The 19,455-nt window shown below is 56.4% G+C and overlaps 1 protein-coding gene across 8 annotated transcripts in view; it reads right to left on the minus strand.

Annotated features, from left to right (window-relative positions):
* The window catches only part of SYT7 (synaptotagmin 7), a 65,733-nt gene extending 46,278 nt beyond the window's left edge, over positions 1-19,455 (minus strand). For 5 of the 8 annotated variants that reach the window (XM_004051314.5, XM_004051315.5, XM_055354276.2 and 2 more), the window contains exon 1: positions 19,156-19,443. In XM_004051314.5, the coding sequence (XP_004051362.1) occupies positions 19,156-19,186 (31 nt within the window). In that variant the 5' untranslated portion in view covers positions 19,187-19,443. Of the gene's footprint in view, positions 1-19,155 lie in introns of all 8 variants that reach the window. The other 3 variants (XM_019037130.4, XM_019037131.4, XM_055354275.2) reach the window with 3 other exon arrangements.

Genomic DNA, 19,455 nt, shown 5'->3' on the forward strand with positions numbered 1-19,455 from the left:
CTCTTGTTCACCACTGTATTCCCAGCACCAACGGTGGAGCATTTAATAGGTGCTCAATAAATGCTTATTGAAAGAATGAAGGAGGAAGAATCCCAGGCCTCCAGGAACAAAGATAATAATAGGTGCTACTATTTATTAAGCACCTACTATATGCCACACTACAGGGTCCACAAAGAAAGGGGCTGTATCTGCTTTGGTCACTCCAGTATCCTCTATGACGAGCTCGGCGTCTGACACACGGGGGGTGCTCAGCAAATATTTGTTGAATGTTCAGTGCTTGTATATGTTATCTCATTTGTCACCCAAATAAGATGGAAGAGAAGAGATGGGAGAGGCTGCAGTGATGAGATGGGAGAGGCTGCAGTGATGAGTTGAGAGCTCTCTTTTACAAGCTTGTGTGCGCGCATGCACACACACACACGCACACACATATGCACACACACACACACGCGCACGCACACACACACACACACACTAGGACCCCTTCTGTTCTTTCCCCATGCTCAACTTTGCCTGACAAACTCCTGATTTTTTTAGGCCCAGATGAAAAGACCTCCTCCAGGAAGCCCCCCTTAGTCTGCCCAGTGGGAATTAATTTCTCCTGCCTCTGAGTTCCCAGCATACTGGGCCTACATCCTTCTTTTAGAGAATAGTGATTAGTGCCAGGCCTCTGAAGTCAGATTGCTCAGGCCCAAATTCTGGCTCTGATTCTTCCAAGCCATGTAACCTAATCTCTGTGTGCCTTGGTTTCCCCATCTGTAAATGAGGGCTGATAATAGTATAGTCTCATAGGACTATGGTGAGGTTTAAAGGAATTAGCATGTACAATGCACTCAGCACAGTGCCTGACATGGAATAAGTAGGCACTAAATGCTAGCTATTATCATAGCATTATCACATCGTGCCCTGGATTAGAGATATCTGGGGCACGTAGTTGGCACTCAATGGTGTTGAATGAAATACTGGATTGGATACACTCTAGTTTTCTCCACAGGATGGCAGAGGTCAGAGGTCACATATTACTCAATTTTGTGCACCCCTGAACCCTCCCAGGACCTGCAGGGCTTGACCAAAGCAAGCATCAGTGAGCACCTACAGTATGGAAGAGGGAGGGCTAAGGCATGGGGACATGGGCTCAGGGGTGACAGCTGGAAGCCAGGCTGGGCCTCAGGTGTGAACTGCCGACCCAATCCGGTCCCTTACCAGGGCTCAGCCCCGACTCCCAACTCCTTCTCATCTCCTCAGCAAGCCATGATTTATGGATGAACAGAATCAAACAGGGCTGCTGGCTGCTGGGATGCCCTGGGGAGCTGCAGGAGAGGGAATGGCTTTCTGAGGGCAAGCTCACCAGCTGCCCAGAGGGGAACGGGAGGGGGGCCGCGGGAGCAGTGGGCACATGCACACAGGCCACAGACACAAGCCACAGAGACTTACCCTGGCACAGACACCCATGCACACACACCCATGGCCATGGCCACAAGCAGATGCCCAGCCAGCTCCGCCATTCATGAGCTCTAGGCATTCACACATTTCCTCTAGCCTGGAATTCTCTCCCCATGAATTTGCCGTCACTTGTCTACTCAGATTCTGTCTGTCCTTCTGAGGCAGAGCAGTGGGATATATTGTAGACTTGGAGGCAGATGACCTGGGTTTACGCCCCAGCCCTGCCCCTGGCCAACTACGTTACCCAGGGCAAGGCCCATGCTGGGCCTGAACACTTTACCTTCAAATGATGATCATGACCCCTAACCTCCCCTGCTGGAGAGGTCACCATCAAATAATAGCTAACATTAGTTGAGTGCACACAATGTGGCAGATACTGCGCCATGAAGTTTACATGCACCATCTCCACAACCTCGGACCATTATTATCTCCATTTCACAGGGGAAGAAACTAAGGCATGGGGAATAATAGGTGCTTGAGCCCATCCTTTCCTTCCCGGCCACAGTGGCCTCCCTTTGAGCTGATGAATGTGATGGCATTCTATAATGTGCTAGACTGTACAACCTGGCCACACTTTCCTCTTTCCCACAAGCAGGCCAACCCTTGTCACACCTATGATGCTTTGCCTAGGCTGTTCCTTCTTCCTGGAATGCCTTTCCTTCTCTATCTTCAAGGCAACTAGACAAAGATGGTCTCCCCTCCTACAATCCTTTCTGCCTCCCTAGTAACTATGACAATTAACTATTTTGGGTTAATAATTAGCTCTTTCTGTGTCCTTCCCCAACTGGGAGCACCTAGAGGATTGAGACCCCCAGATCACTCAGCTTTGAAGACCAAAGTCTGGTACACAGGAAAGGTTGGAGAAGTAATTGCTAAACAAATTCATGAAATCATTCAAGGTCTCAGATAAGCCCACCTCCCCCAAGAAGCCCTCCCCAATGACAGGCACTCATAGCAGTCTCTTCCTTCTCCAAACTTGAATTAATGGATCCATTTGTCAACCCCCTTTTCTTGGGGATAGACCTGACCCCCACAAGCAGGGGCAACAGGATAATATCCTGTCTCCCAATTGCTCAGGGTCTCCCACAGCCTGTAGCCTAGGTCAAGGTACAGAGAAGCTGCTGGACATGCTGGGAATCTGTGCCTATAGGCTCTTTCCCCCAGAATTCATGTGTGCATGTGTGCTCACACTCTCAGATGGTGACATGCACACTCCCCACACCCAGCCCTTCCAGAGTTGTTCCATCACCCACAAGCCCTCCCAACCTAGACTGCTTCTGCTCCTGGAGGCTCTCACAGGCATTGACAGGTCCCAGGCCACTGCTCTTCTTCCCAAGTGTCTTTCATTACAGTAACGAATGTATGCTTGGCATTGAATCATGTCTGCAGACTTCAGCACCCCTCTGAGGGTAAATACTCTTATGCCCATTTTACAAAGAAGGAAACTGAGGCTCAGGAGGGTTAAATGCTTGCCTAGGAACACGCAGCAGAAGAGAAGTAAAGCCAGGATTAGACTGGAGGTCTGTAAGACCTCAAACCCTGTGACTCTTACTCTTGTTCCACCCTAGGGGAGCCATGCCTTGAAATAAGACACTCTGAGAATAGACAGAAAAGAAGAAAGAACCTGAGTGGACACAAACAACAGTTAGGGAAAGGGCTCCCACTCTCCCAAGAATTTTACCAGTTAGAGCCATGCCCAAATTACCCCAGGTACTTCAGAGACTCCTCTGACACACACACCTTTTCTGGGGCTCCTTCCCCCATCCACTGGCCCAGGCATTGGCCTCAGAGAAGCACCCTCAATAGATAGAGTCTCAGCTGGCCTCAGGGTCCCAGGACAGGTTGGGGGTTGGGTATCTGGCACTGGACAGTCTAGGAGTGGGAAGAGGAGGACAATGGGGTGTCCCAGGGACTTGCCCAGGGCTCTGTCTCTGGTACTGATCAGGGTGCAACCACTACTCCGGAGATAAAGCAGAGTGCTGCTGGGGGTGGTTGGGGCTACATCTGCCAGCACGTCCCCATCCTGAGCTTGCCTCCTCCCACCTGATTCTGCAATACACGTCAAGCCCCAGCACTTCCCCACCCCCATCTTTTGGTGGCTCCCGATGACGTTCAAGGTGGGAAACAGTGAAAGCTGGAGTCACAGGTTTCCATAGGAAGCACCCTCCATGCGCATGCTGAGCAGATGGAAATGGGGGAAGATGGCAGGCATTTACAAGTGGGCAGAGCTTACCAGCTCCAGGGTGATCTGGGCATGGAAAGGGGGACATTTTTGGTGCCTATCCTGCTTCCCTCCCTCCCCTCAACCCAAAACACACAAGAAAGCCAGAAACAGGCAGAGTTGGGGATAAAGGAAGAGAAAGCCAGTGAGCTAAACCCTGCACCCCAGACAACCAGGCAAAGCTCCAGGTCTTGCCATCTTGCAGAATTTCCTGACCTCTTTCCACTGTAAGACTCTCCCTTCCAGGCCACCCACCTGGGGAACAGGGCCAGCTCTTCTCTTGCAAGAGGAAAAACAAATTGAGATAGGCGAGAAGGAAAAAAGAATAAGGAAGGGAGAACACCCAGCACCTATTTCCCAGAAAAGCTGGGCCTTGGACCTACCCCCACCCCATGCCCTCCGGACATTCTCTGAGTGTCCTTTGGAAAGCCCTGGAGGTGCCCACAACCCCTTGGGCTTCACCCAGGGTGGGAACTAGGCTAGCAAAAGAGGAAGCCCAAGGGGAATTGTTTTGGAAAGTTACAAGTAGCTGAAAATAGGGGCTCAGCACGAGCAAGCTTCCTCAACCTTGACTGTAATAAAAACAAATAATGTGTGAGTGAGCTAGGGAGAGTGCGCTGGCTGGGGCCGCAGAGGCCGGCTGGATGCAGACGGTTTAGAATTCAGAGGAGATGCCAAGTGAGTAAACAGCGAATGAAGGATTATCTGGATGGGCCAGCAGCCGTTCCGGCAAGAAATTGGACGGGGACATGTCGGGATCCACAAGCACTCCTACTCCTCATCAGAGAGCGAGACCTGGTGAGCTATGAGGACCTTGTCCACGCCTTCCCTACCTCTGCTGTCTCTTCCAGTCAAGACATGGCCTTGGTAATAGTGGCTCACATCTGTACAGTGCAGAGCAGTTTATAAAGTGTTCCACGGTTTACCGAGGGTTTCACATGCATTATTGAATTTAATGGAGGTGATGGTATCTTCTGCTCAGTGACCCCCTCACCTCACCTCACCACAGCCACCCCTACCTTCCACAATTCCTGGCCTAGGGAGGCCTGGTGCATCTGGCTTCAGTATTCAGCCTCAAAAGAGGAGGAAGGGGAGACTGGCCATCTGTAGACCCCAGAAAGCTGCTAAGCCCAGAAGTCATCAAGGCCAAAGCCATTCAGGATGGAAAGGGCCAGGTGCCAGCTCTGAGCTGGGAGCCCAGGCTGCAGAGTGGCTAGCCAGGAGTTAGCTCGGAACCTGACACCCTCCCCACCCACCTTGATCCCAAAGCTGATGAGCCACCTGAGCAGCTGTGAAAATGATCACGTCCGTCAGAGCAGCAGGAGCCCAAGAAAGGAGGGGCTCAGAATGGGGAGGGGGCTCTTCACCGGGAATGCGGAGCAGAGGCAGGATCAGGGACGTGTGATGATTAAGTGTGGGCCTTGACCACTAGTTACTCCTATGAATAATGCATTGTTGTGCCTTGGCCTAAATCAGCATCTTATTGTTATTAATAATACACGCTGCAAAGAAGCTGGGGTTGGAACTGTATGCTATGTTTCATTTGAGGATCTCAGAGCACTTAAAAGCTCCTCATGCTTAAAAGCTCCTCAACTTTATCTCCCCGAGTCATAGGCTTCCTCACGGGCCACCTGCCCGAATGCCCTTCCACCTGAGGCTTGGAGCCGTGAAGGCCACCAGGGCTAGAAATCTTCCATCCTGGGATTCAAATCCATGGCCAGGGCTTATGGTTGGGGAGGGGAGTGCATTTAATTTTTGCAAGCTCAAAGGCTCCTGGGGATGCAAGATAATGTGAAGCTCCCAGAAAGGTTTCAGGACAGAGATAACTAGTGGGAATCCAGGGGCGGGAGAAATGGATAGAGAGACCACTGCGGATCTGAATCCTGTTCTGTCACTTCCAGTTGTGTGACCTTAGGCTACTCACTCAACTCTCTGGTCCTAAGCCTCCTGGCTGGAATGCAGGGTCTAAGATTCCCTCTACGAGATGCCATTCTATCATATTCAGGGGTATCATTTACACGGCAAATATTAGGATGGAGCCATTGAGAGCCCCGCCCCTCCAGAGCTGTCCAAGGTGCTGAAACAGCTGTCGGCCACGCGGCTCCTTGTCCTTGGTGCTGAAACAGAACTCAGTCCTGGGGCTGCGCCCTCTTCCAGGTCGCCCTTTGCGCAGCTCCCAGCGAGCAGGATCCGAGAGACTGTGCATAGTGATTCCGCCTTCCTCTGCCAATGCCTCCCTGATCAACCCTCAGCTGAAGCTATGGCAGCAACCAGCGACCTCAAGAGCCCCCTTTCCTCGAGTTAGGTCCTCGGATGCTGAAGACCCCAGTCCTGACTCAGGACAAAAAGGGCCGCCCCGCGAACGTGGTAAATACCACGCCCCATTCCCTCCCGGGGGCCCGCCGCACTGCCTCCTGGTGGCTGGCGCGGGCACTGCACCCCGGCGGGCGCACAGACGGTCCCCAGCGGCGGCCTGGGCCGGCGGCGAAGCAGCGGCAGACGGTTCTCTGGCCCCCGCCGCCCCCTCACCGCTCCCGGGGCAATCTGGCGCTCAGAGCTTGCGGCGTTGCCCGACACCCGCACACTCCAGCCTGTCTGACTGCGTCCTGGCCGCTTTGGGGCTGCCTGGGTCACAGTGCAGCCTCAACCCAGCTGGCCAGACCTGGGGCAGGCAAAACTTCCTGCTCCCTCCTCCAAGGTGGGTGGGGAAGGCTTGTTTAAACAAACACCAACCTTTCCTCTGCGGCAGGGCCAGTCCCGCCAAGATGAACACAAAGGCCTCCCCCAGGGCAGAGGCTCCACACTTCTCCCCCACCCAAACAAGAACTTTGCCCACACCCGCCCCAGGAAAAAGTGAGGGGTTGTGGGAGAATGCCATAACTGCAGCCCACTCCTGTTCCCCCACCCTACAGGTGGGGCTCTTTGAAAGGCAGATCTGATTGGTGCTTCTAGGGGCTGCTTGATACGAACCTTACTGGGTTGTAGAGATTCTCCCCCTTCCAAAAACAAAAAGCAAAACAAATAATACCACGTGAAAAGACAGCACCCAAAACCACAGCTTCTCTGGAGTCAAGGGAGTCAAGATAATAGCCTTCAATTACAGTAGACATAGCTGGTATGTACCATTTATTGAGCACTTACTGTATGCCAAGCACTGTGCTAAGAGCTGTGCAAACATGATCTCATTTAGCCTTCCAGCCACCCTGCCTCCCCAGGAGGGAGCATCATGCTCAGCCTCCTACAGATGAGGAAAGTGAGGATCAGAAACGGAGGTGACCGCTCAGGCTGGTGCAGCCAGCGAGTGCTGAGACGGGCATGGGAGAGTGTATCCATCTGCCCTTACTCTTGCCATTCAGCTGGATCTACCTCATCATCCTTCCATGTTCTAGAGGCCACACTATGCCTCAGGTTTCTCCAAGACCACTCCAGCCCCCCACCATCCTCACCTCTCGGCTGAGAGCCACGTGAAGGAAGAGAGTAACACCTTGAACTCTGTAGCACTTTACAGCCTGCCAAGTGCTTTCAGAGCCACTGTCTGAATTGACCTTCATGATCCTGAGGGGTGAAGTGGGCAGGGATGGCCCTGTTCTGATTTTGTAGGAGAGAAAAGTATGGCTCCAAGGAATAAATGGCTTGCCCCAAGTCACAGAGTGAGCTGTGGAACCAGAACTCAGGCAAAGACGGTGGGACACCCATTCCAGTGTACTCTTCCCACTTCCCCAAGGCTGGGGTGCTGGGGACAAGCCAGGCAGGGAGTCCTAGGGGCTTTCATCTCCTGAGGGGCTTCCTGAGGCCATGACCTGGGCTGCTTCCCCACTCCTACTCCCCGGGGTCCATTGGTTGGCTCAGCTTTAACTTGGAGTCTCGGAGTCTCATTCTAAATGAATTTTTTTTCCAGGCAATTACCTCCTGCTAATTAGGAGGCAGGGCTGCCAGTCCCTGGGCCCTGGACTGACCCTTTTCTCAACCCATAGAGGGCAGGGGGGTTGTGGAGGTACTGGGTAGCAGCTCCAGCCACAGAAACTGCCTGGGTCAGGGTTCTGTCAGGGCAGGGGATGCTGATGGAGGAGCAAAGAGCTCCACAGAACTGAAAGAAGGGAGTCAGGGATGCTGGGGAGGGAGGGACTCTGAAGTGGGAGAGAGCAAGGGGACAAAAAGCTGGAAGGAGCCTGAACATGCCCATGCAGAGTAAGTGAGAGAGACCTGGGCTCTGGGGTAGCAGAGGGAGCCAGGAGGAGCCAGAAAAACAGGGACACATCGAAGGAAGAAAGGAGGAATCTCAGGAGCCAGAGAGACAGGAAGGGGTAGGAATCTCCCCTCTATGGAGAGAGAGGAAGTGAGAAGGTGCCCCAGAAAATGGTCAAGATTACAGAAGGGGCAGAGGCAGAGAGAGAGATACTGGAAGACTCCAGGAAGGGGAAGGGGAGAGGAAGCACAGGGAGGAAGGAGGAATTGCTGAAGGAAAACCCCAGGGAGAAGGGGGAGGAGAGCAGGGGAGGACAGCTTGGAGTGGCAGCTCCCAGAGCCCCAAGAAGGGCTTTCTCTACGTCATTGTCCTTGAGCTTCCCCCAATGTCAGTGCCCAGCCAGCTGGGCCTGCACACCCTCCTACGCAGCCACAGGTGCGGGCGGGCATGATGGCAGGCCACCAGCCGGCTCAGGCCCCAGATGCTCCACTCACCCGGGGCAGCCAGCTGACCTCCCTCCCTGCCAACCTGCCACCCCCTCGAGTAGGCTGAGCCAGGGGCCCTCCTGAGCCACACAGCAACACGACCAGGAGCTTCTGGGGCTGTGTCCAGCCTCTCCACTTTTCAGAGGGAGGATCAAGGCACAGAGAGGAAACAGTGCCTGTCCAAGGTCAAGTGAGTGATGAGGCCAGATGCAGAGGGCTCAGGGGCTAAGTCCTACTGGTGGGTCCTGTTCCCTTCTGGGCAATGGGCAACAACAGGAGACAAAGACAAGTCATGGCTGCCAGCAAGTCAGTCCTGATCAAAGCCCTCTGGAGTGTGGGGTGGCAGGCAGAAGGGAGTGAGGGTGGCCAGGGGCTGGAAGGGAACCAAAGGAACTCACGTTTGTGGAGCACAGGGTGAGAGGGTTCTGCAAGGGTTATAATTGTAACAAACATTACTGAACACTTACTAGATACAGTGTGCCAGCCACTTAAGACATTACATGCAGGATCTCATTTGATCCCAACAACCCTAAAAGTATGTGTCACTATTATTCCATTATAGGGAAAAAACTGAGACTCAGGAGGGTTGGGTGACCTGGCCAAGTCCACACAGCTAGCCAGAGGCATGGTTCTGACTCATGCAACTGGTCATTTTGAGGCCACTGCCCTGAAGACCCCTCAACATTATCTGAAGATGTGCAGGTCCCTGAGTTCCCAAGGTCCCAGAACAGCCCTGGCACAATCTAAGCCCCAAATTCCAGTAGGACTGCAATCCATGAGGTCCAAGACTTGAACAAGCCCTGTCTTACGGCGTTAGAGTCTGGTTTTTAGTCTTGGTTCAGCCACTAACTTACTGTGTAACTTTGGACAGGTCACTGTCCCTCTCTGGGCCTTCATGTTCCCACCTGTACCATCAAAGGGTAGGACCAGATAAGAAGAACTACTACATACATAGTGCTAACTCTGTGACAGGCACAGTTCTAGGTGGTTTACAGATATTAACTCATCGAATTTCCCAACAGCCCCATGACGGTGCTATTATTCCCTCCATTTTACAGGTGGGAAATGAAGCACTGAAAGGTTAAGTCAGTTGCCCAAGGCCACAAAGCAAGTCAGCACAAGGCACATCTGGGATTTGAGCCTCATTACTTTTGATCCAGAGCCCCTGTGCCCTGGCCACCACTCTGCATTCTTTCCCTAAGAACCCTCTCAGCCCCTGCTTGGCGCCCCAGCAATGTGTGCCCATGTGCCTCTGCACAGACACACCTACCATCGTGTTTCCACATGGGAAGCACACACACAGTCATGCATCTGCATGAAGTGAGGTGTGTTAGGTCATGCTCCCACACCCACTCCTGTGCCTCCACCCAATTTCTACCTGAAGTAGCCAGACTGGGTCACATATGTCCACAAGCATCCCAGCACCAGAACAAGCCGACTCTAGCAGGTCCATGCACACACACACATATACACGTGTTCCCGTCTCTGAGCAGTGGTTGACTTGTGGGGGCCATGTGCCATGCTGCAGCACACAGCCATGTGGCAGTGACGTGGGCCACCACACCCCTTCTCCCCTGCTTCCTTCTAGTGCCTGGGTGGCTGGCACGTCACATCCCGCACCTGCCGGCACCCCCATCCACACTGCCTTCCTCACGCCTCTCCCCTAGCAGAAGCAGGCACCTTCTCCAGGAAGGAAGCAGACTCAAGCACAGCCTGGCTCCCACGGCCCAAAGATGCCAGCCAACCTGGGGGTGGAGAGGGAGAGAAAGGCATCAACTGGAGGCTCCAGGGGGCCTGGGGTCCACAACGGCTCCTATCTGAGACTAAGCCCTCCCTTAGGTCTGAGTGCCAGAGCTGAGCTCTCAAGACCCTTGAGACACTGGCCCTCTCTGTCATTGCCAGATATGGGATCAGATGGGGACTGTGGGGACAGAGGGTCTCCCATCATTCCTGAGCAGGACTGTGTTGCCACCTGGGCTCCTCTGACCAAGTTACCATTGCACCCTTCACCACCCTATCCCCAGTCCCTGCTCTCTCCTCCCCCTGCCCAAGCATCTTAGAGTTCTGGGTATTTTTAGGCCTCAGCTGACAGGCTGTGAAATCACTCCCTTCGCACCTCCCCAACCAGGCGGGGGCTGGAGAGGGAGGAATGAGGTTGGGGGGGGCACACAATTCATCAGGCTCCTCCAGGGCTGGCAGGTGCCAAGGAGGGAGAGAGGGGTTCCTCCCCTTCTCCTGAGAGCCTCCCCCATGAGTGAGAGGATCCCTCCACCTTGCCAGTAGAGAGAATGGAGACAGGGTAGGAAGGAGACTCCCCTCCACTCCAGGAAGAACAAAGGCTTTAGGGGATACCCTAGAATTAGAAGAGGCACTGGGACACCCTTTGAGTCCAGCTCTGCAGTCAGTACCAACTCGTAGTGCTCCCTTCTGAGAGACGGGCTGAGAGACGGGCTGGCTTAGAGCCTAGTAGGATAAGGAGGCACCAGGCAACGTAGCCCAGTGGTTAAGACCCAGGCTTTGGAGTGAGGCCGACTTGCAATCTTATTCCTGCTCTACTGAGTGACCCGGGCAAGACACTCAACCTCTCTGAGTCTCCGTTTCCTCATTTGCACTGCAGTGAATTGGATATCTCCCTTGCAAGACTGCTGTGAAGATGACATAACATGATGAATGGAAAGAACAAGGTGGTCTGTGGACCCACGAGGCACCACTGGGAGCCTCTCCCTTGCAGCTTCCCCTGACCTTCCATTTCTCCTAGCTGCCCCTTCTCTGGGCTGGCTTTCTCACTGCAATCTCCAAGACAGGAGCCCACAGTTCATCCTGGCATCAGGGCCCTTGGCACCCATCTGACCCCCACTCAGGGGTAACAAATTTCCAACTAAGGTGGGTAGTCAACACAGATGGTCCCCACCTCCCTGCTTCCTGCTGCAGGACACACACACATACACATCATGTGTGCACACATACCCAAATGCCAACATGCATGTGTGCTGCCAGCGCCTCAGTGTGAGGGCGTTTGCCTTGGGATGACCCCCAAGGGAAGTGGGAAGACATAACCAGGCCCCGCTGTGAATGGGTCCCTGTGCCAGTGGCCGTGGGCATGGAGAGGGGGGTGGCCCGCCTAGTTGCCATGGAGACAGGTTGGCTTTGGTGGGGCTCTGGAGCTCAGGCCTGGCAGCTGGAGCAGGAGCTGTGTGGCCCCTCCTGGGCCTGGCCCTGATGCCTGGGGGGGTTATGTGGGTACAGAACAAATCCTCAAGAGGACTGTGTCCACAGGGCCCTGGGCCTGCCCATCTTGGCTCTATATCCCTCACTAGGGAGGCTTTCTCTGATACCCCAGGCACCTGGGAAGCCCCCTCAGGGTGTTCATTCATGCCCACCTGCACCCGGCTACCCCCTTACTGCCTATAATCTGCTGCAAGCTTTCCAAGGGCAGGGGTCCAGGCTGGCTGGACACTGCAGATCTCCTGGCAGAGGTAGGGACAGATATGTTAATGGCTGAGATTCTAGCTCCATCTACCCACCTGCCTCCCGACTTCCCACCTTCCACACTACCGTGCTATCAAAGTTCTTTATAGAGATCTGCTCAAAAGCCATTCATGGCACTCCATGCCTTACTTTTTAAAAGAATTTCAGTTTTCCTATTTCAAAATGCCAACTCCTTCATAATCTGGCCCAACCTACCTTCCCAAGCCTCACTTCCTGCTACTGTGCCCCAAAGGTCTCCCTTCTGGCCATGCTCAAGCACTCCCTGCTGCCTCAACTGGCCAAGATCCCTTGAACATCTGAGCCATTGCATGTGCTGTCCCCACCTCACCGACCGCCTCACCTCTGCTCGCTCACATGGCAAAGCTCTTATTCTTCCTTCAGGACTCAAGGCCCTGTATCTGAAGCTCACACCCTTAGGTCTGGCGGCGTGGCTGGAATCCCAGACCTACTTCTAACTGCAAGTTCGCACTTCCCAAGGTGGTTCTGAGGATGGAGGGGCTAACGCATGTTATGTGCTTAGAACAGCACCTGGCACATAGTGAGCACACATGTCTCTGCTATTCTGATGGTAACCTAACTGACACTGCCTCCATGAAGCCCTCCCCAACTCCTCCACCATGGAGGTAGCAGGAATGTTCTCCTTGGAGGATCCAGAACCCTCATCCCACACATCAATTGCTTGGTACAGGACAATGTTGAGAACAGCTACCGCTGGCTGAGTGTTTACTATGGGCTGGCTCTCTGCTAAATACTTTTTCTGCCTTATCTCACCTCATCTTCCAGCCACCTGGGAGGTAAGAACCATCATCATACCCATTTAACAGAAGAGGAAACCCAAGGCCAGAGAGGTGGGCTGACCTGCTCCAGAGACAGAGCAGCAAGTGTCTCTGCCAGGATTCAAATCAATAGCTGTTTGACACTAGAGCCCTAGCTCAAGCAAGCTGTCCCTGGAGGCACATATGTAAAGTGCTCAGCACATACTGAGTGCTCCACAAGGCTTGCTATTATCATGCTATTGTTATTATCAGGGGAGGACACAGGATGTGTTTGGTGACCTGAGATGGCATTCCTTAAGCTGGTCCCTCTGCAAAGCACAAAACCCCCATTCCTGGAGAAAGTGTTTCCAAGGGTCCCTTGGCTGCCATCCCTGACCCCCATCCTTGGATGGGGGTCAGGGATGGCAAGGAGGTGTGCAGGGAGTCCCAGTATCTGGACGCGGGGCACTTCCTCTGAGGGGTGCTGGAGCAAGCAAATGCTTGAGGGGGCCCTCCCGGGCCCAGGCCCGGCAGAGCAGGAGAGAGCCTGCTATGTGCCAGCCATGCTGGCCGCCGCTCTCTGGCCCCGCTGACACCACCCCATGGTAATGAGACGGATCCAATTTGTACCCTGGGCCCCGCCGGGAGCAGCTGCCGCGGCAGGGTTTGAAGTAATTTAATTGGACACATTAGCTGCATGCTCTCTTCTCCACTCCCCTCATGCAGAGCCTCATGCAGGCGCCCCTTCTGCCTCCCACCCCTCATGCCACCCTGCCCTGGCTGGTGGCAGGGTGCATGCTCCACCAACCAGCTAGGACTAACAGGTAGGCACCGTTCCTCTCTCATTCCTGGGGCTCCTGGGGGCTCTAGAACCAGAGGGCTCTCTAGGTCCCAGGTTCTCCCCAGTCTCTGATGCAAGCAGCAACTATGGCAGCCCACTGGGGCTAGAGTTCAGACCTCTCCCTCCTGTCTCCTACAATGGGCAGAACAGTCACCCCCCTTTCTCTTTCAGTCAGCCATGAAAGCCACCAGCCTTCTGCACTCCAGGAAGGACACCGAAGGAGCAGGGCCAGCAGCATATGCCTGTTTTACCAACATCTTTGGTTTTGTCACTATTAGGGTTTGTCACTACCAGGGTCACTACAGAGATGATGGGCAGCCCTCCTCTTAGGGCCTGGGGAAGCAGTGCATACACACACGCACAGACCAGACCTAGTCACAAACATACAGGCGAGATCAGTTTGACCCAGACACATACACACATACTAACAGCCCCACACCGTCATGGAAATGCTTGTATCTTATACATGAAAGCTCCCATGATCACCCCCGTCCACACCCATGTATGCCATACAGCCAGGTAAGGCCCTGCTCCGAGCAGACGAGGCCTTCATGGCCATGCCAGCAGGTGGGAGGGTGTGGCAGGGGGTAGGCAGGGTCCCTGGCACACAGGCCCTGCCTGGCCAGGTACAGGGCCTGGGGAGGAGCCCTCCCCTAAAGCTTTCCATCATAGCTCCCCACGCACCTCAACGCGCCTCGCTACAAATACACTCATTAGCTGCTGTTTACAGCGGTCCTGGCACTTCGATAAGCACAGATATTATGGCCATCCAGCTGCCACCCGCACACACACTAGGTACACATACAGACAGTGCCTCTCCCCCTGGCTCCGCCCTCCCCTTCCACCCGTGGGCTCAATCACATGAAGATACCAATTCCCCAAACATGCAGCTTTGCAGGGGTTCCAGCTCACAATACCTCAGCTCCTGGTCCATTCTATCCCAAGGGGTCCTTCCAGGTGGAGGCTGCAGAGATTCCCCAGAGCAGGCCGGATGCACCTGCCCGCCTTCCAACCAACTGGACCTGGAATTCCAGGCCGAAGCTCTGGGCACAGTCCAGCCCCTTCCACAGGTCCCATGCTGTCTGCCAACTCTGTTCCAGCCCTTGGGGAATTCTGCTGGGTGAGACCAAAGCCCTGCCCTGCAGACACTAGTTGGACAGGGCCCAGCAGGGCTGCCCCTGCTGCCTGGAAGGTCAGGGACCTCCATGCCCACGGAACTCGCAGAATTCACCTGGCATCACCAGCTGGGGTTCCCTGGCAAGGCAGGCAGGCACCCGGGCTGGGCCTGGCACAGGCTGGTGCCGGCACCTGGCCAGACCAGTGACTGCCCCGACGAGAGAAAGTTGACCTCTCGGCCACATATGCCACCTGCGGGGCACTGTCTGTGGAGCAGAGGACCAGCTCTATACAGGGCTGCCCATGCCCACCTGTGATGCCACAGTGCTCTGAGGAGCCATCAAGCCAACTCATTCTCCAGCTGGGGGTCATCAGCTCCGGACTGGGCCTCCCGCCCCCACGTGACCCCTCCCAGCTCTTCTCCCTGCTGTTCTTGGCCTCACTCCCCTGGGGGAACCAGTTATTGAAAACGAAAACGGTCCATCAGATTCAATAAGGATTCAAAGTCCGTGAGAGAATAGGGGGTGGGTGGTGAGTGGGATGGGGGGACTCAGGAGGGGCAGGAGGGGGAGGGAACCATATACGGCTCCTCTGCCTGTTCCACACAACATCCTGCAATGGCCGGGCTAGAGGGTGTAACAAGCAGACAGCCCCCACTGGCACTCCATGTTGCCCTCAATGCCCCTTAAACCTGAGCTTGGGGTCAGCCAGGAGCAGAACCCAGCTTCCCAGGGCCTGTCTTTGCTCACCCAGCACCCACCTATTGACCTGCCTTCCAGCTGTCCCCTTACCTGTCACCTACTGGCCTGTATGTTCCCACCTCAATCCGGCCTGCTCTAACCCCCTCCCCAGTATGAGGAGGGGCTTTGGTGCTATCTCCCTCCCCACTATGCCCCAGCCCTCAAGCAGGCAGCTTGTTGATCAAGCTTCCCTGCAAGGCCACAGAACAGTGTGAACCAGGGCCACGGAGGGGGCCTGTCTCCATGGTAACACAACAGCTTGGGGGCACTGGCTACCCTGGCCCATGCCCCATTGAAATCATCCTCGCCCCCTCTGGGTTTTAGACTTGCCCAGCCTCAGGTCCTCCACTGTGTCCTGGCCTGTGGGGAGATCATTCGATCTTCAGTCCGGACTCTAACTCAAGCCCAGGATGCAGGCCAGGGAGGCCCGGGCATGTGCCGATGGGGCAGGCTTTGGGGAGGTAGGTGGGAGGAGAGAGGTTGTTGGTGAAATGGGTGGACACAGTCAGGCCTCCTTGGACCTTCCCACACTCCAGCCCTGGCCTCTAACCCAGGTGTTCCTCAGGGCATACCCTTGATCTGCCCTTTCAGACACACCCCTAACTTCTGCACCTCCCTCACCCGCCATCAGCCTCTGCCCCTAACTTGTGCCCAGTGACTGGAGGGTTGGCCTGGACAATCTAGTGGATCCTTCGCCTTGAGAGAAGAGGCCCGCTGTGCCAAGGCCCCCTGCCCTGCATGCTCCCAAGTCATGACCTGCCTGGTGGAGTGTCTGTAGGGAACAGAGCCCGTGGGACAAAAGAAGGCTTCGAGCACTACTACTCCCAGGGACAAGCTCACAGAGGGCTGGGGGCAGGGCAGGCAGCCTTCAGGACCTAACCTCTGTCCCAGTGGTTCCCTCTCTGGCCTTGCTTACCAGCTCACTGCAAGGTCACCTCTCCCTCCCTCTCTCTTTTCCTGCCGCTGTCCTGCCTGCCCACTGCAACGCTGACCCCTGCAGGCCTGCTGGGGCCTGCCTGGCCTGGGGACAAGCAGTCCGAGAGAAACAGGGACTTCAGGATGAACCAGAGGGTGAAGGCTGAGGGCAGGGAGAGGCCGTGAAGTCTGGGAGGGGGCAGAAGGGAGGCTGCAGGTATGGCCTAGGGACATAGTGTGGAGCCTAGGGGGCTGGACAGAGTGTGGAGCTGGAGCCTGGGTGTGCATGGGAGGGGGCTGGTCTGGGTTCTTCATTGGACTCCGATTATTTCCCACAGTCCCTTTCTTCATTCACAATAGATCAGGGAACCAAGGGCCTGGGGGCCTGGGGCCCAAGTAGGGAGAGAACCACACCTGTCAGGTAAGGTCCTCGCAGTAGCTGAGCCCTTAGGGACCTGCACAGTAAGTGGGATGAGGGAGGGAGTACCACAGGGATCTTCTGGAACCAGCATGAGGCAAAGGGGAGCAGGAGAGGACAGATTTTTTTTTTTTTTAAGGATTGGGCCGCAGGTGTTCCTGAAAGTGGGATGAGAGGATCAGGATATAAAAGGCACTGGCCCCTGGGAGACCAGAGGGGAGGGGAGGGGTGGCCTGAGTTACACATAAATCAATTTGCATATCTCAGTCCCAACCAGTACCAGCCAAGGGGAGATGGGGAGGCAGAAATGGGGGACACAGAGCCCTGGCTTGGGGAGCTGAGTCTGGGGAGCCTTGGGGGAGCTGGGGGGAAGGGAAATCTGACCTGGAACTATAGGGCCTACAAAGGTGGGCAGGGATGCCAGAGGGCAGAGGCCAGAATGAGAGCTTTGACTCCTCAAGGACCCCAGATGACTAGGCTCAAAGGCAGACTGTGCCCTCTGCAGCCTATGTCTGACCCCACCCAGCCCAATGCCCACACCGGAGAGGAGTCAGCCTCAGGCCAGCCCCTTTCCCAGTCACAGATGCCCTACCACAGGCACTGGTGGGTCCTGCAGCTGCAACTGGGGTGGGCAAGACAGGTCCCAACTGCAGCCAGAGAGGCCCATTCAAGGAGGGGGTGAGGGAAGAGTTGGGGGCTGCCAGCACACCAGGGATGGCACTGGACTCCAGACCCTTTGCCTAGAAGATGCCAAGCACGTCAAGCTGGCCTCTGTGGTGAGGGCAGAGGTGCTTGGAGGAGTGGTGATGTCATGGTGCCCAGGCATGGGAGGGAAGAGGAGGGAGGGAGAGGGGAGAGGGCACAGCCCCAGGCCAGTGGCCTAACAGGACAGAGGAGAGGCTGCCAGCCTGGTGGGCGAGGGGATGGACAGTGTCCTTACTTCTTCCCTACCTTCCATCCTGATACCCCAGAGCTGGCTTCTGAACTAAGCTACTGGCTTCTAAGAAGGTGAGCAGAGCAAGAGAACACTCCTGCCACGGGCCATGGGCTGGAAGCCGGCGGCCTCTTCGACGAAGATGCCAGGGTAGGTGACCTAGGTCCAGACAGATGAGGGGAGGGCTCTCCACAGGCAATGCCCCTTCAGCCCTCACCTAGAGGACATTCAGAGAAGGGCGCAAGGTTCCAGAGAAGGAGACTCAATCTCTCACCCTCATATCCAAGTGCTGAGTGAGGGCAGTGTCTGGCGCCCAGTGGGTCGTCCTCAATATCGACTGGGCTGAAAAGAATTGATGGGGGGTGGGAGCCGATTCCTCAGGAGGCAGGGACAGGCTGAGGCTGCCCCTAGAGGGGAAAGAGCAAATGTGGGGCTGGGGCAACAGTGGGCAAAGCCAGCACCCACTGGACTGCCTTCAGGAGCCTCAGGGCTGCAGGCTCCTTCTGTGCAGGGTCTTAGAGCCCTTCCTTCCCCACAGCACCGCCGCCCCCAGGAGGCTGGCAGGAGGGAGCCTGGAGGCTCTTCGTTTGGGAGCACATCCTGGGCTGGGGAGTCGTGCTTTTAGCATCAGAGAGAAGCCCAGAAACAGACCCTGATGCCAGAACTGGCAGACTGGGGGTGCTGGGACTGGGTGGAGCACCCCAGGTGGGAGCGGGGATGGAGCCTGGGCAGGAGCTGCAGGGGACCTGCCTACAGGTGGGCATTGGGTGAGGAGGCATCAGGAGCCAAGGAGGAAATGGCAGAGCAATTTCCGAGGAAGACAGGAAGATTCTTCGGCTTTGGCTTAGAGGATACCAAGCAGACAGTGGGCTCCCAGGCCACTCCCCTGGCGGGCGAAGCAGAAGGCAAAGGAGTTCCGCCCTCCCCCACCCCAGGACGGGAGAGAGTTTGGGGTTGTTTGCTTCCCCCTCCCCAAACCTAGGAGAACATTCTCTTGGCACCCCCATTCTCATGAGCCCCTGCTCTCTTTCCCTTCAGGCACCCCCGTCTCACCCATCAACGCCCCTGCAGTTCCCCACCCCCCAGAGCCTCCCTGCCCAGCTGCCGCACCAGATTCCCACTTGCCCCCTGGCACCCTCTCAATTCACAGTTGGCACTGCGATGCCACTCCGCTCCCCTGTGGCCGCAACCTTGGCCAAGAGCTGCCGGGATCCTCGCCCTGGGGTCCGCCAGCGCTGGCACCCCCGGGGCACCGGTGCTGGGGAGCCGCGGGTGCCTCTGAGGGCACTGCCCGGCTCCCACAGGAGCAGCGGCTCCTCGCTCCGCCACACACGTTGTCCTTGGGCTGTTGAGGGGTGGGGGAGAGGTCCTTGTGGGGACACTGCGAAGCCGGTGCCGGACATCCAGCCTGGCAGTGTCCAGACTGCGGGGGACCGGGGTCCGAGCCGCTGCCGCTCGATCCCGCGCCCCCGGGGCTGGGATGACCCCTGGGGGAGTCCGTGCGGCTCCGGGAGGACAACAGCCCCAGGCTGGGGCTCCGAGACGGCGTCCGGCGCTGCCGCCGTCCTGCCCGCCGGTGTGGGGCGCCCCAGCCCGCCGGGGCCGCGCTTACCTGGGCTGGCCGCCTCCGGGTCCCGGTACATGGTCCCCTCGTCGCCGGTTCCCTCCGGGCTCCTCAGAGCCGCCCGCGGCCGCGCGCTGCTCCGCCGCCGCCGCTGGGCATGGGGCCGGGCGACCCCCGGGGGCGGGTCCGAGGGCGGGGGCCGAGCGGGCTGCACCTAGCCGCGGAGCCGGGGAGCGGGGGCCGCCCGCCAGCCCTCCCGCCCGCCCGCGGAGCACGCTGCCGCCGCCGCCGAACAGCGCCGAGCCTCCTCCCTCCGGCCTGCGCGCCGCGTGTGCGCGCCGGAGCGTG

Source organism: Gorilla gorilla, chromosome 9 (assembly GCF_029281585.2).
Source record: "Gorilla gorilla gorilla isolate KB3781 chromosome 9, NHGRI_mGorGor1-v2.1_pri, whole genome shotgun sequence".
NCBI classification, from domain to species: Eukaryota; Metazoa; Chordata; class Mammalia; order Primates; family Hominidae; genus Gorilla; species Gorilla gorilla.